This window comes from Schistocerca gregaria, chromosome 4 (genome assembly GCF_023897955.1).
Source record: "Schistocerca gregaria isolate iqSchGreg1 chromosome 4, iqSchGreg1.2, whole genome shotgun sequence".
In the NCBI taxonomy this organism is placed as follows: domain Eukaryota; kingdom Metazoa; phylum Arthropoda; class Insecta; order Orthoptera; family Acrididae; genus Schistocerca; species Schistocerca gregaria.
Genome location: NC_064923.1, coordinates 496,623,748 through 496,636,871, shown reverse-complemented (window position 1 = coordinate 496,636,871; position 13,124 = coordinate 496,623,748). Strand labels below are relative to the sequence as shown.

The window sequence follows — 13,124 nt, the reverse complement described above, 5'->3', positions numbered from 1 at the left end:
ATGGTAGTCACTAGGCGCAAGATCGGGGCTGTACGGATGATGATCTAGAGTTTCAAATCGAAAACATGTGATGAGAACTTTGTTCTGATTCGCCACCTGCAGACGGGCATTGTCTTGCAGCAAAACGATGCCCTTGCTCAACTTCCGTGGACTGTTGGTTTGATTCTGGTGTGACGTAGGCCACCCATGTTTCATCGACCGTAACAATTTGGCTGAAGGAATAATTACCGTCGTTGTGGTACTGCCCAAGGAAAGTCAATGCACTGTCTAAACGTTTGGTTTTGTGCACATCCGTCGACATTTTCGGTACCCAACGTGCGCACAATTTTCGGTAATTCAAATGCTCGATCTCAATGCCATAAATAACACGACGAGAAACATTAGGAAAGTCATTCCGCAAGGAGGAAATCGTAGAGCGTCTGTTTTCTCTCACCTTATTGTCCACTTCCTGCACCAAACTTTCATTAAAGACCGAAGGACGTCCACTAGGTTGTTCATCATGCACGTTTGTGCGGCCATCTTTAAATGCTCTCACCCACTTTCTTACCATTCCATCACTCATAATGTTTTATCTGCACAGCTCTCACAATGAATGTCGATCGCTTCGAGGCCTTTAGCACTAAGAAATCTTATAACAGCCAGTACTTCATAGTCGGCGGGACTCGCGATTATCGTAGGCATCTTAAACACTCAGTACACAACGTAAACAAGGAAGATTCAGACTGTAATGGCGTCAGTGCGTAGATTAAGGTACAGGCTTTCATGTAAAAATAAAATTATTGAGATATCTCAGCACGTCTTTTTTAAATTTCATCTTACTTAAAAAAAACGCCTCGTATATAACTTCAGAAACAGTCTGAAAAGCTTGTAAGGGTGTTGCTGGGTAGGCTGTGCTTAGAAGTAAATGTTAAGAAAAAATTCAATGTGTTGGGTCGTTTCCGAGTTCATTAGCATTAAAGTTATCCAATCTGGCCTTTGCACTCGCAAATTCAAGCAGACTGCCAGGAACGGTGTCGCTAAATGTGTTCTTCTCTTTATTTCCTAAAACCGAATTAGAGAGCGGTACAGAGATTGGACACGGAACGGTAGTAAGGATCGAACCCAAGCCAAAGGCTGAGCAGTCTCTTGCACTAATCATCTACGCTATGAGGACAACTGACACTAATTTTATCTAACGGCCCGCTTGAATTTGCGTGGGTAACTTCAAGGCTAATTACCTCGGAAACGGTGCAACCATTCTTCCTCAGCATAGCCTACCCTCACAGTTGTTCAGCCTGTGTATGACCACCATGTATAGACACGTATGAATAGACGAACAGATTTCACTCCTCATACCCGTTAGTCCAAAAAGTATCAAGGCTGGATTGAGATAAGAGTTAAAATGGTGGTATTAATGCTTCTACATGGTCTCCCACCCACCCACTTGAATGCAATGCACAGAACGAACATAGAAACATGTAAAACTGTCGGAAGTCTTTCTTTGGGGTATTGAATGTCAGTTACGTCGTCAAAGTCTTGATTCGAGTTTCTGCACTTTGTCGTTCTGTGGTGCGTTCGGATGGATGACACCAAGTCTCCTCAGCCTTGATAATTTGTTGTTTTTGTAAGTTAGTGAAGGTGTACGGGGTAAACTCTGCACAGATTTTTATCTTCTTCGGGCATTCCAGAGAACGTCTTGAACACTTCATTTTCAGATATTGCTCCATTGTGATTCGTGGCACAGTAACGCTGACACACTATGATCGCACGTCCACTACGTGACACCGCCTGTTCGCAACTGAGTGGCCGAACGCACATCTGTTGTTACTGTTGTTAGTTCAATCCGCCACCGATGTCGACGCGCTAACGCCTCTTATACCTCAGGGATAAAACAGTGTCGGAACGTTTTGGGTGAACGGTGTATTTTCTTGTGTTTGCCCCCTAGTTGCCCATGCTCTGTGTTACTGGCGGCGCGAAAATTATTTTCTTACCACTAGACTTCACTGTGAATCTTGTGTTTCATTGCCTGCTATTTACGTTCTACCAGTGTACAGGTCAATTTAAACTAACTTACGCTATTGACAACACACACACCCATACCCGAGGGAGGACTCGAATCTCCGACGGGGCAGCCGCACGGACTGTCACAAGGCATGGACGGCTCCGGCTTTAATAGCAGCTGGCATATCCAGTCAATGTTGCTGATATGCAGGGGCAAAGAAATCAATCCATTTACAACTGTATCAGTAATTGGTGTTTTACATACAGAGTATCACTGAATCACGACCACCTAATTAATATCTCAAAGGCAGCGTAGTAGGTCCCAGTCACAATCCGTTTAGGAAGATTACAGAAATATCGATTCATCATCTTCAGGCAGGGCAAAAGCCTGAGCCTCCGTGCTTCAGGTATCAGAAACCAGATAGCCAACGATGAAGTCATTCGACGTGGACAAGAAATGATAGTTTCAGTATAAAACATTATACAATGCATACAGCTACGGTCGCAGGTTCGAATCCTGCCTCGGGCATGGATGTGTGTGATGTCCTTAGGTTAGTTAGCTTTAAGTAGTTCTAAGTTCTAGGCGACTGATGACCTCAGAAGTTGAGTCGCATAGTGCTCAGAGCCATTTGAACCATTTTAAATGTATACATGTCCGACGGAACTTTACATCGTAACACAGGCACTGCAATACCGTATTTCTCCGCCGACACCTGGAAGCGACCTTCTAGTAAAATGTCTGACGTGCACGGGAACATACATAACGGATGTAGCAGTAGAGATTGTAGACATCTGGTTGACGATACATCAAAGTTTGGGTCTGGCTGTGAGTCGTCCTCGGATAGCCACATTGTAAGGCGACCGCTCGCAATAAGCAGAAATCCGGGTTCGAGTCTCAGTCCGGCACAAATTTTCATTGTCGTCATTTGCATCGTAATTCGTAATAACTGTAATATCGCACTGTAGATATGATGTCGTACTACATTGTATGATCAACGTAACAGTGATCTGTTGAGGGAAACCAACTCCCGCGTAGATGGTTTTCATTTTTGAAATAAACACTTTATTTAATGTTTTTGCACAATTAGCTAATTTCTCCCTCTTGGGAATTTACAAGCCACCTGGTAGTGAAACAAACGACAAAAGATATAATAGCTTCAAGACTGTAAAAATAATGTCAGAAATGTACATAAAACTTTTTACACACCTCCATCAGAGTGAAAAACTGTGTTCTCGTGTTATACCTTCTGCATATTACTGCGAGAAAGAAGCAGCATCTAATGGTATACCCAATAAAGGTTACTTATCAAAATGGTGGAAAGGGACACAACTTTTATATATGAGGTCTATTGAAAAAATCGCGGAACTTTGTCCAGAAACTTTTTCTACACTTACTTTTCACTTATTGTGCATGGTCTTGTTCGAAATACTCTCCTCCACAATTAGTACGCCGCTCCAAGCGCCGTTTTCACTACCGGAAGCAGTCTTGGTACGCCCCTTGCTGGATCGCGCGAAGCGCCGTCTGCCAATTTTCTTTTACCTCGTCTATCGTTGCAAATCTTCGTCCTTTCGACGGGGTTTTCAGCTCTGGAAATATAAAAAAGTCCACAGGGGACAGGTCTGGAGAGTACAGAAGATGAGGCAGCAAAGTGATTTCGTTTTTCGTGCAACAGTCACACACCAATAGGGATAAATGTGAAGGTGCGTTATCGCGATACAAGAGCCGTGAAATGTCCCGCTACATTTCAGATCGTTCCTTCTCATATTTTCTCGGAGAGGTCGCAAAACGTCCAGATAGTACCAAAGACTAACAGTTTGTCCCTGTGGCACGAATTCATGATCAACTAATCCTTCAAAGTAAAAAAAAAAAAAAAAAAAAAAAAAAAAAAAAAAAAAAAAAAAAAAAAACTATCATCATGGCTTTGTCATTTGACTTGACTTGGCGAGCTTTTTTGGACCTGGAGAACCTTTCTCTCTTTTTTAGTCTCAACGTTATAACCGCAGACCCACGTCACCCACGTCTCATCACCAGGCCGGCCGCGGTGGTCTCGCGGTTCTAGGCGCGCAGTCCGGAACCGTGCGACTGCTACGGTCGCAGGTTCGAATCCTGCCTTGGGCATGGATGTATGTGATGTCCCTAGGTTAGTTAGGTTTAAGTAGTTCTAAGTTCTAGGGGACTAATGACCACAGCAGTTGAGTCCCATAGTGCTCAGAGCCATTTGAACCATCTCATCACCAGTTATGATTCTCTTGTGGAATATCTCGTTCTCATTTGCGCGATCCAAAAGCTCTTCTTTCTGGTCCTGACTCATGAGCCGCGGGACGAACTTGGCGGCAACACGGTGCATTCCAAGATGCAGTGTCAGGATTTCATGACACGATCCAACTGAAATGTCACGTTCTTGTGAAATCTATCAGGGGGCCAGTCTCCAACTGGCACGCACACTTCCGTTGACAAGAGCGTCGTCGGTAGACGTTGAAGGGCATCCTGAACGAGGATCATCTGTAACTTCCACCCGGCCATTCTTAAACCGTCTGAATCATTCGTAAGAGCGAGTACGGCTTAAGTACTCATCGCCGTAAGCTTCCTGCTTCATTTGGTGTGTCTCTGTAAAGGTTTTCTTGAGGTTCACGCAAAATTTAATGCACACGCGTTGCTCGTCTTACTCTGCCGTCTCGAAATTCACAAACTGTGCGATGCAATGTTCTACTCAGTACATCACTGAACAATAGCTAACAGATGCACAAAAAACAAACTTCCGGCAGTTACACGTTAAACACAGATGTGTGCAGGCATGCCAACCGCGTTTCGCTCCAACACACCATTCCAGGATTTTTTAAATAGACGTCGTACATCAGTAGTGAGCACAAAAAACGTTAAAATATGAATTACATTTAGCATTGTCGTCAAATGACATTGAAACTTAATTTCACAGACGTGAATTTCGTCTGTAAAATGAAAAAAAAAAATGTTTACGGGTTTGTCACTGTGCTAGCGTAAACTACATTAAAATCCTTTGGTTCACGTTTCAAGTAAAGCTGCACATTACACGATCAACGTCTAAAAATCAAATGGCATACATGTCAGCGAATTTAACAACTCGATTGTGTCTTCAGAGAGGTAAAAGTAATGAACACCGGGTCAAAGTCATAACTACCTATGCCTAAACTAAAAGCTCTGCAGAAAATCTCGTAAATGACATATTCTTATATCGGAGACAAGGGAAGCTTTAAAAATTTCTGACGGAAGGCAGCGAATGGTGAAGCCCCTTATTATATGTGTGAGGGAGCAAAGAGCCAGCCAAAACACAACAAAATCGAGGTAAGTCACAGAATTGCCACAATATACGTATGGAACGAACACCTGTATCTTCCGAGTGTTCTTCCGGCTGGACGAGCAAATACACGCAATACTCTCACGGTCAGTGAGGCTATTTCACTTCCCTCAGTAAATTTGCAGCGACGGTGGTTCCATACATGCAATGGACCTGTAATATTATGTAAATGGAAGATGGAGGGGGGATAAAGGTAGGGAATGTAAAGGAAGGGAAGGGAAAGGAAGGGAAAGGAAAGGAAAGGAACTAATGATATCAGCTTCATGGAGACTTTATGTGAAATCAGCGGTGACGAGTGAAAATGTGTACCAAACTGGGACTCAAACCCAGGATTTCCAACGTACTAGGCAGTTGCGTTAACCACTGCAACGCCCAAATACCGTGTTTGTGGCAAATGCGCGGATTATCTCGGCAAGTTCCCCTGTCGACTCACATTCCCACCCAGCACCACCCATCTTCAGTCCCTGTCCATTTCCTCTGTGGTCGCTACTTTTAGATTACCGCTGGAGGTTGAACTTCAGTGTGCACCCAAACAGAAGATTGTGGATTCATTGCCCATCGTATCGAGTCAATTATCAGGGTGTCTGAAAAAGAACTCCCTAGTTTTGAGTATAAATTTAATGGGGAAATTAATGAAAAATTACATCAACCAGTACATATTAGGAAAGAGAATTCCTTCAAGTCTTTTTTAATGTTAGTAGACTTCAACGTGGGCTCCATTTGTTGTCCTGCACACGTCGAGACGACATTCCACTTCTCACCACGTATTCACCAAGATTTCACGTGTAACTATCCCAACCGCCGCGACGATTCTTTCCCGTAAATGATTGATGTCTCTGATCTGTTAACTGCACACAACACTTTTTTATGTGGCCCCAAAACAAAAAGTTCAGTGGGGTTGATGCTCAATAACATCATGTGGGTGCTCTGCCCCACAAATTCTGCAGTTGTGACGATTAACTGTTCCACTGACGTGAAATGTAGCCTCATCTGAAAAGAATCTTTTTAAAAAAATGACATCGTCTTCAATTCTGTGCAGAAGGTCAACAGCAAAGTCATAAATTTTTTGATTTTATCAGTAGGTTCTATATCATGTAACAGTTGCAATTTATAGGCGCACAACTAAAGTCTTTTACGCACAACATCACACAGAGTACCTTACGCACTCGGCGCCGGGCGGTGTGGCCGAGCGGTTCTAGGCGCTACAGTCTGGAACCGCGCGACCGCTACGGTCGCAGGTTCGAATCCTGCCTCGGGCGTGGGTGTGTGTGATGTCCTTAGGTCAGTTAGGTTTAAGTAGTTCTAAGTTCTAGGGGACTGATGACCTCAGAAGCTAAGTCCCATAGTGCTCAGAGCCATTTTTGAACTGTCATAACTGACTCAGTTTTCACAAGCCAAATAACACACTGTACTTTCCGTTGCGGAGTACACATTGTTGCTGAGGTGCTCTGCACTGCACTGCACGCACGCTGGGACTGAACTGAAGGAACAGAGAAAGAAAACAGCACTGGTACCGTCTCAACGTCAAGCGGACCTGACAATTGAAGAGGAGCCAAACTTGGAAAGTAAATGAATCAAACATTACGAACTGGAATAGTGTATGCCACTTTGCACAGATTCTAGGACACATTAAAGTTAAGGAGTTCTTTTTCAAACACACTGTATGCACACGTGGTGTCCGAAATGGCAGACACCACGCATTCATATACTTGTAATGGCTCTGAGCACTATGGGACTCAACATCTGAGGTCATTAGTCCTCTAGAACTTAGAACTAGTTAAACCTAACTAACCTAAGGACAGCACACACATCCATGCCCGAGGCAGGATTCGAACCTGCGACCGCAGCGGTCTTGCGGTTCCACACTGCAGCGCCTAGAACCGCACGGCCACTTCGGCCGGCTATACTTGTAATACTGATCGTAATTTAGTTTCCACAGCTTACGCCCTTTATGATGTGCAGGTGCAGGGCTCGTTCCGCCAAGGACTGAGCTACTCTGGAGCCGCGCAAGCAGGATCCAGTGCAGGGCAGGGGGCGGCGGTCGCCGGCGCCGGTGGCGGGGGCGGCGCTGTAGGCGGAGGCGGGGGCGTCGCGCCCGAGGAGCAGCGCTGGAGGCCATTCGGCAGCGCCATCGGCGGTGGACAGCTGCCTTTCGGAGGGGCAGCGGCGGGTAGTGACGCCGGGAGCGGAGCACTAGCCGGCGGCGGCGGCGGCGGCGGCACTGGCTCGGCTGGAGGCGCGATGGGTGGAGGCGGAGGTGCCGCAGGTGGAGGTGGCAGCGGCTTCAACGGAGGCGGCATGGGTGGAGGCGGTGGAGGAGTTGGAGGCGGCGGAGGCGGTATCGGCAGTGGCCTGGGAATGCCGACCAGTAATGGACGCGGAAGCGGCGCCGGCATGGGTGCGGGAAACGGTAGGCACGCTGGCGGGGCGCACCTCGACACGAGCGGGGTGAGGGGTGCCGGTGGACACGCGATGGGGACTACCGGGGGCGGCGGGGGCGGCGGGGGCGGCGGGGGCGGCGGGGGCGGCTACCGCTTCGGGACCTCTGCGCCGTCGGGGGCCGACTCTTCGTACATGCCTCCTTCCGGCCGCGGTGGCTACTCCGGGCCCTCCGGCTCTGCTGGGAGCCACGCCCTGCCTCCCTCTGGTAGCGGACACGCAATGCCTCCTTCCGGTAGTGGCCACGCAATGCCTCCTTCCGGTAGTGGCCACGCAATGCCTCCTTCCGGTAGTGGCCACGCAATGCCTCCTTCCGGTAGTGGCCACGCAATGCCTCCTTCGGGCAGCGGACACTCAATGCCTCCTTCGGGCGGTGGACAAGCCGTGCCTCCTTCGGGCGGTGGACACGCCGTGCCTCCGTCTGGCGGCGGCCAGTCGATGCCCCCTTCCGGCGGCGGCTTCCCCGAGTCGGGGGCCGGGGAGGGTAGCGACTACGACGGCTCCGGAGACTACGAGGACGAGGATGTGGCGTCGGGGCCGTCGGCGCCCTCGCGGCACCTGTTCCGCAACGGAGACGGCGGCGGCGGCCAGCGCACGCTGTCGGCGGGCCCGCACGGCACGGTGACGGCGGGCAGCGGCACCCGGCGCGTGCAGGCGCCGCCCGGCGGCCAGACGCAGAACGTCCACCTAGGGGGTAGCAGCGGCGGCTCCGTCGTGTCGGCGGGCGGCAGGGGCGGCGCGCCCAGCCAGGCGCAGGGCATCTACGTCGCGGGCTCCGGCGGCAAGGCCGTGCTCGTCAGGCAGGACTCCTCCTCCTCGTCATCGTCGTCGTCGTCGTCGTCGGGCAAGGAGGTGCTGCTGCAGCCGGGACAGAGCGTGCCTGGCTCTCCAGGGTAAGCCTCTATTTTGTCCAGCATACACTGGTCGAGGATAACATCCTAATACCGTGTCTGACCTTTTGCCCGGCGTAGTGCAGCAGCTCGACGTGGCACGGATTCGGCGAGTCGTCGGTAGTTCCCTGCAGAAATATTGACCTATGCTGTCGCTATGGCCGTCCATAATTGCCGATTTGTTACCGGCGCAGGATTTTGTGTACCAACTGGCGTCTCAATTACGTCCCGCAAATGTTCGATTGGATTCATGTCGGACTATGTGGATGGCTAAATTATTGGCTCGAATTTTCCAGTTCTTCAAACTAATTACGGAAAATTGTGGCCCATTGGCATGGCGCATTGTCATCCGTAAAAATTCCGTCTTTGTTTGGGAACATGGAGTCTACGAATGGCTGCAGATGGCCTTTAAGTAGTCGAACAGAGCCATTTCTAGTCAGTGATGGATTCAGTTGAACCGGAGCATCTATCCATTTCATGTAAACACGGCCCACACCATTATGGTGCCACCACCAGCTTGCACAGTGCCTTGTCGAGAACTTGGTTTCTTGGCTGCTTGGGACCTGCGCCACACCCTACGCCTACTGTCAGCTCTTACCAACTGAAATCGGCACTCATCTGACCAGGACACGGTTTTACAGTCGTCACGAGCCCAAGAGAGGCGCTGGGGTGATGTTGTGCTGTTGACAAAGGCCTCGCCTGCTTCCATAGCTCATTAACGCCACATTTCATTGCACCGTCCTAGCGGATACGTTCGTCGTACGTCCCACATTGATTTCTGCCGGTATTTCGCGCAGTTTTGCTTGTATGTTAACACTAACAAGTCTATGCAAACGCCCTCAGCCGTTACGTGAAAGGCGTCAGTCGCTGTCTTGTTGTGATGATGGGTAATATCTGGAAGTTGGTATTCTCGTCATACTCTTGACACAGTCAGTCTCGGAATACTGAATTCCCTAACGATTCCCATGCGTCTGGCCCCAACTACCATTCCGCATTCAAAGACCGTTAATTCCCGTCGTGCGGCCATAGTCACATCTGAAAAACTTTTCACGTGAATCACTCTCAGTTCCAATGATGCATTATTCTTTTGTACATTGTGTACGAGATACTACAGCCATTTGTATATGTGCATATCACTACCGCATGAGTTTTGTCATCTCAGTGTGCAGGGGTGGACAAAAATAGGCAACACTGCAGCAAGAAATGCACGGTTGAACAGAAATGTAGATCCTAGCTAAACCTGTCGGTTACGCTGTTGTATTCTACCACTAACGGCACCTGTGCAATGCCCTCAATACGTTGCATGCATCAGTCATGCTCAAAAGTTTTCTGTTTAGTTATGAGTGCATTATGTCGAAGGTATGTGAATTTCAATGATACAAGGTCGCATGGTGTGTGCATCTAGGTAGCTGAAGTGTTTGGCGTTCCAAGTGGTACCGTAACGAGCATTTGTACCACGTTCAAGAAAAGCAAAAAAACATCATCCGCTAAGTCAGACGGTGGACGTAAGTGCGTGTTGAACGATCGTGACGGACAATAAAAGGGACGACCGCTGAAAAAGTCACTGCAGAACAGAATGTCGCAATTGCGAACCCTCCGATCACCAAAACAGCACGAAGGGAGCTCCGGGAGCAGGAAACTGCAGGGCGATCTGGAATTCAAAAGGCCGCGGTGGTCTCGCGGTTCTAGGCGCGCAGTCCGGAACCGTGCGACTGCTACGGTCGCAGGTTCGAGTCCTGCCTCGGGCATGGATGTGTGTGATGTCCTTAGGTTAGTTAGGTTTAAGTATTTCTAAGTTCTAGGGGACTTATGACCACAGCAGTTGAGTCCCATAGTGCTCAGAGCCACTTTTTTGGAATTCAAAAACCACTGGTCAGTGATGCAAACGCCCTTAACAGGAAAACGTAGTGCCGAAGTCATAAACCTGGATAATGGAGCAATGGAAGAATGTCATGTGGTCGGATGAGTCTTGCTTCACACTATTTCCGGCTTCTGGCCGTCTTTACGTCCCAAAAGTGAAACATGGCGGAAGTTCGGTGATAATTTGGGTAGCCATATCGTGGTATTTCATGGCACCTGTTGTTACTCTGCAAAGTCACATTATTGCCACGGGTTATTCGACCATTTTGGTTAACAGGGTCATCCCACGGCAGTTCACACAGCTCGCATCGTCCAGGACTGATTTTCTGAACACGAGAATGAATTGCCGCATCTTACTTGGCCATCACAGTCAACAGACATCAACATTATTGAACCTTTGAGTTCCAGTTGGGAGAGTAGGGTGCGTGAATTCTAACCATCTCCACCATCGTTATCTGAACATATTGCAGTTTTTTTTTAGGGCTAATGATACATGATTTACTCGCACACCAAACAGGATCCGTATTTTTCCGTTCCGAGACGACTGGAAGCTGTTTTGAATGCTGACGGGTTTCCTACACCGTGTTAGGCGTCGAAGTGTGTTATATTTTTGGTGTTTCCATATTTCTGTCCACCACCTATGGCACTCTCGGTTGCGCCCTGGAGTCGTCTTCTTGGATGGTACGGGCGTAAGAGCCGGATTCGTAAGTTCGTTCAACCTTTGTCTCTTGTCTAAGTAAAACTAGATGGACTTTTAAAACTGCGAAATTATGTGTGGAGTAACTTTGTGAGAGCAAATCTATGGAAAATGGCTTTCATACGTGTGTATCGATAACTATAGGGAACAAGTATCTTTTATTTCGGAAAACATACGCCTAAATACCCTGAATGAAATTTTCACTCTGGAGCGGAGTGTGCTCTGATATGAAACTTCCAGGCAGATTAAAACTGTGAAGTTCCGACGGTAGGAGACGAGGTACTGGCCGAAGTAAAGCTCTGAGGAGCCGTGCTTGGGTAGCGCTGTTGCTAGAGCACTTGTCCACGAAAGGTAGAGGTCCCGAGTTCGAGTTTCGGTCCAGGAAGTTTCATACGCCTAAATATGTCGTACCTTCCATATTTATGCTAATATTAAATTGTAAAACCACTGTGTCTGTTAATTGAAAATATTCGCCATAAACGGACTGGAGGTCATGTAGCGAGTGTAAGAGAATACAATAAGACTCTTTTTAGAAAGTTTGTCTGTCTGTTTGAATATGACGATCCCCGAAAGTATTAGACGAATTTTCACGGGGTTTTCACACGTAACTTGAGCGCAGCTTGGGGCAACAAAGAGGCTTTCTTCATCAGTCTCAGTTCATGTAAGAAAAGATATCTTACTTTGAAGTTTCAGAAGATTGCTCAGCTTAGTAATTCAGATATTTCCCGTAGTCACAGGATCGTCGTGATGTAGTACACCAAAGAACCATTAGACGGCCATGTTAGTCTTTTTACCTCAGTGACGGAAGTCTTTTCGGAAGTTAAAGAAAACTGGCGTTCTACGGATCGGAGCGTGGAATGTCAGATCCCTTAATCGGGCAGGTAGGTTAGAAAATTTAAAAAGGGAAATGGATAGGTTAAAGTTAGATATAGTGGGAATTAGTGAAATTCGGTGGCAGGAGGAACAAGACTTTTGGTCAGGTGAATACAGGGTTGTAAATACAAAATCAAATAGGGGTAATGCAGGAGTAGGTTTAATAATGAATAAAAAAAAATAGGAATGGGAGTAAGCTACTACCAACAGCATAGTGAACGCATTATTGTGGCCAAGATAGACACAAAGCCCATGCTTACTACAGTAGTACAAGTTTATATGCCAACTAGCTCTGCAGATGATGAAGAAATTGATGAAATGTATGATGAGATGAAAGAAATTATTCAGGTAGTGAAGGGAGACGAAAATTTAATAGTCATGGGTGACTGGAATTCGTCAGTAGGAAAAGGGAGAGAAGGAAACATAGTAGGTGATTATGGATTGGGGCTAAGAAATGAAAGAGGAAGCCGTCTGGTAGAATTTTCCACAGAGCATAACTTAATCATAGCTAACACTTGGTTCAAGAATCATAAAAGAAGGTTGTATACATGGAAGAATCCTGGAGATACTAAAAGATATCAAATAGATTATATAATGGTAAGGCAGAGGTTTAGGAATCAGGTTTTAAATTGTAGGACATTTCCACGGGCAGATGTGGACTCTGACCACAATCTATTGGTTATGACCTGTAGGTTAAAACTGAAGAAACTGCAAAAAGGTGGGAATTTAAGGACATGGGATCTGGATAAGCTGAAAGAACCAGAGGTTGTACAGAGTTTCAAGGAGAGCATAAGGGAACAATTGACAGGAATAGGGGAAAGAAACACAGTAGAAGAAGAATGGGTAGCTCTGAGGGATGAAGTAGTAAAGGCAGCAGAGGATAAAGTAAGTAAAAGACGAGGGCTGCTAGAAATCCTTGGGTAACAGAAGATATATTGAATATAATTGATGAAAGGAGAAAATATAAAAATGCAGTAAATGAAGCAGGCAAAAAGGAATACAAACATCTCAAAAATGAGATCGACATGAAGTGCAAAATGGCTAAGCAGA

The 13,124-nt window shown here is 47.0% G+C and overlaps 1 protein-coding gene across 2 annotated transcripts in view; it reads left to right on the top strand.

The window, feature by feature from the left end:
• Nucleotides 1–13,124, top strand: part of LOC126267048 (collagen alpha-1(III) chain-like) — a 178,255-nt gene that overhangs the window by 155,535 nt on the left and 9,596 nt on the right. For both annotated transcript variants that reach the window (XM_049971878.1, XM_049971877.1), the window contains one exon: nt 7,278–8,647. In XM_049971878.1, coding sequence (XP_049827835.1) covers nt 7,278–8,647 — 1,370 coding nt within the window. The remainder of the gene's footprint in view (nt 1–7,277; nt 8,648–13,124) is intronic.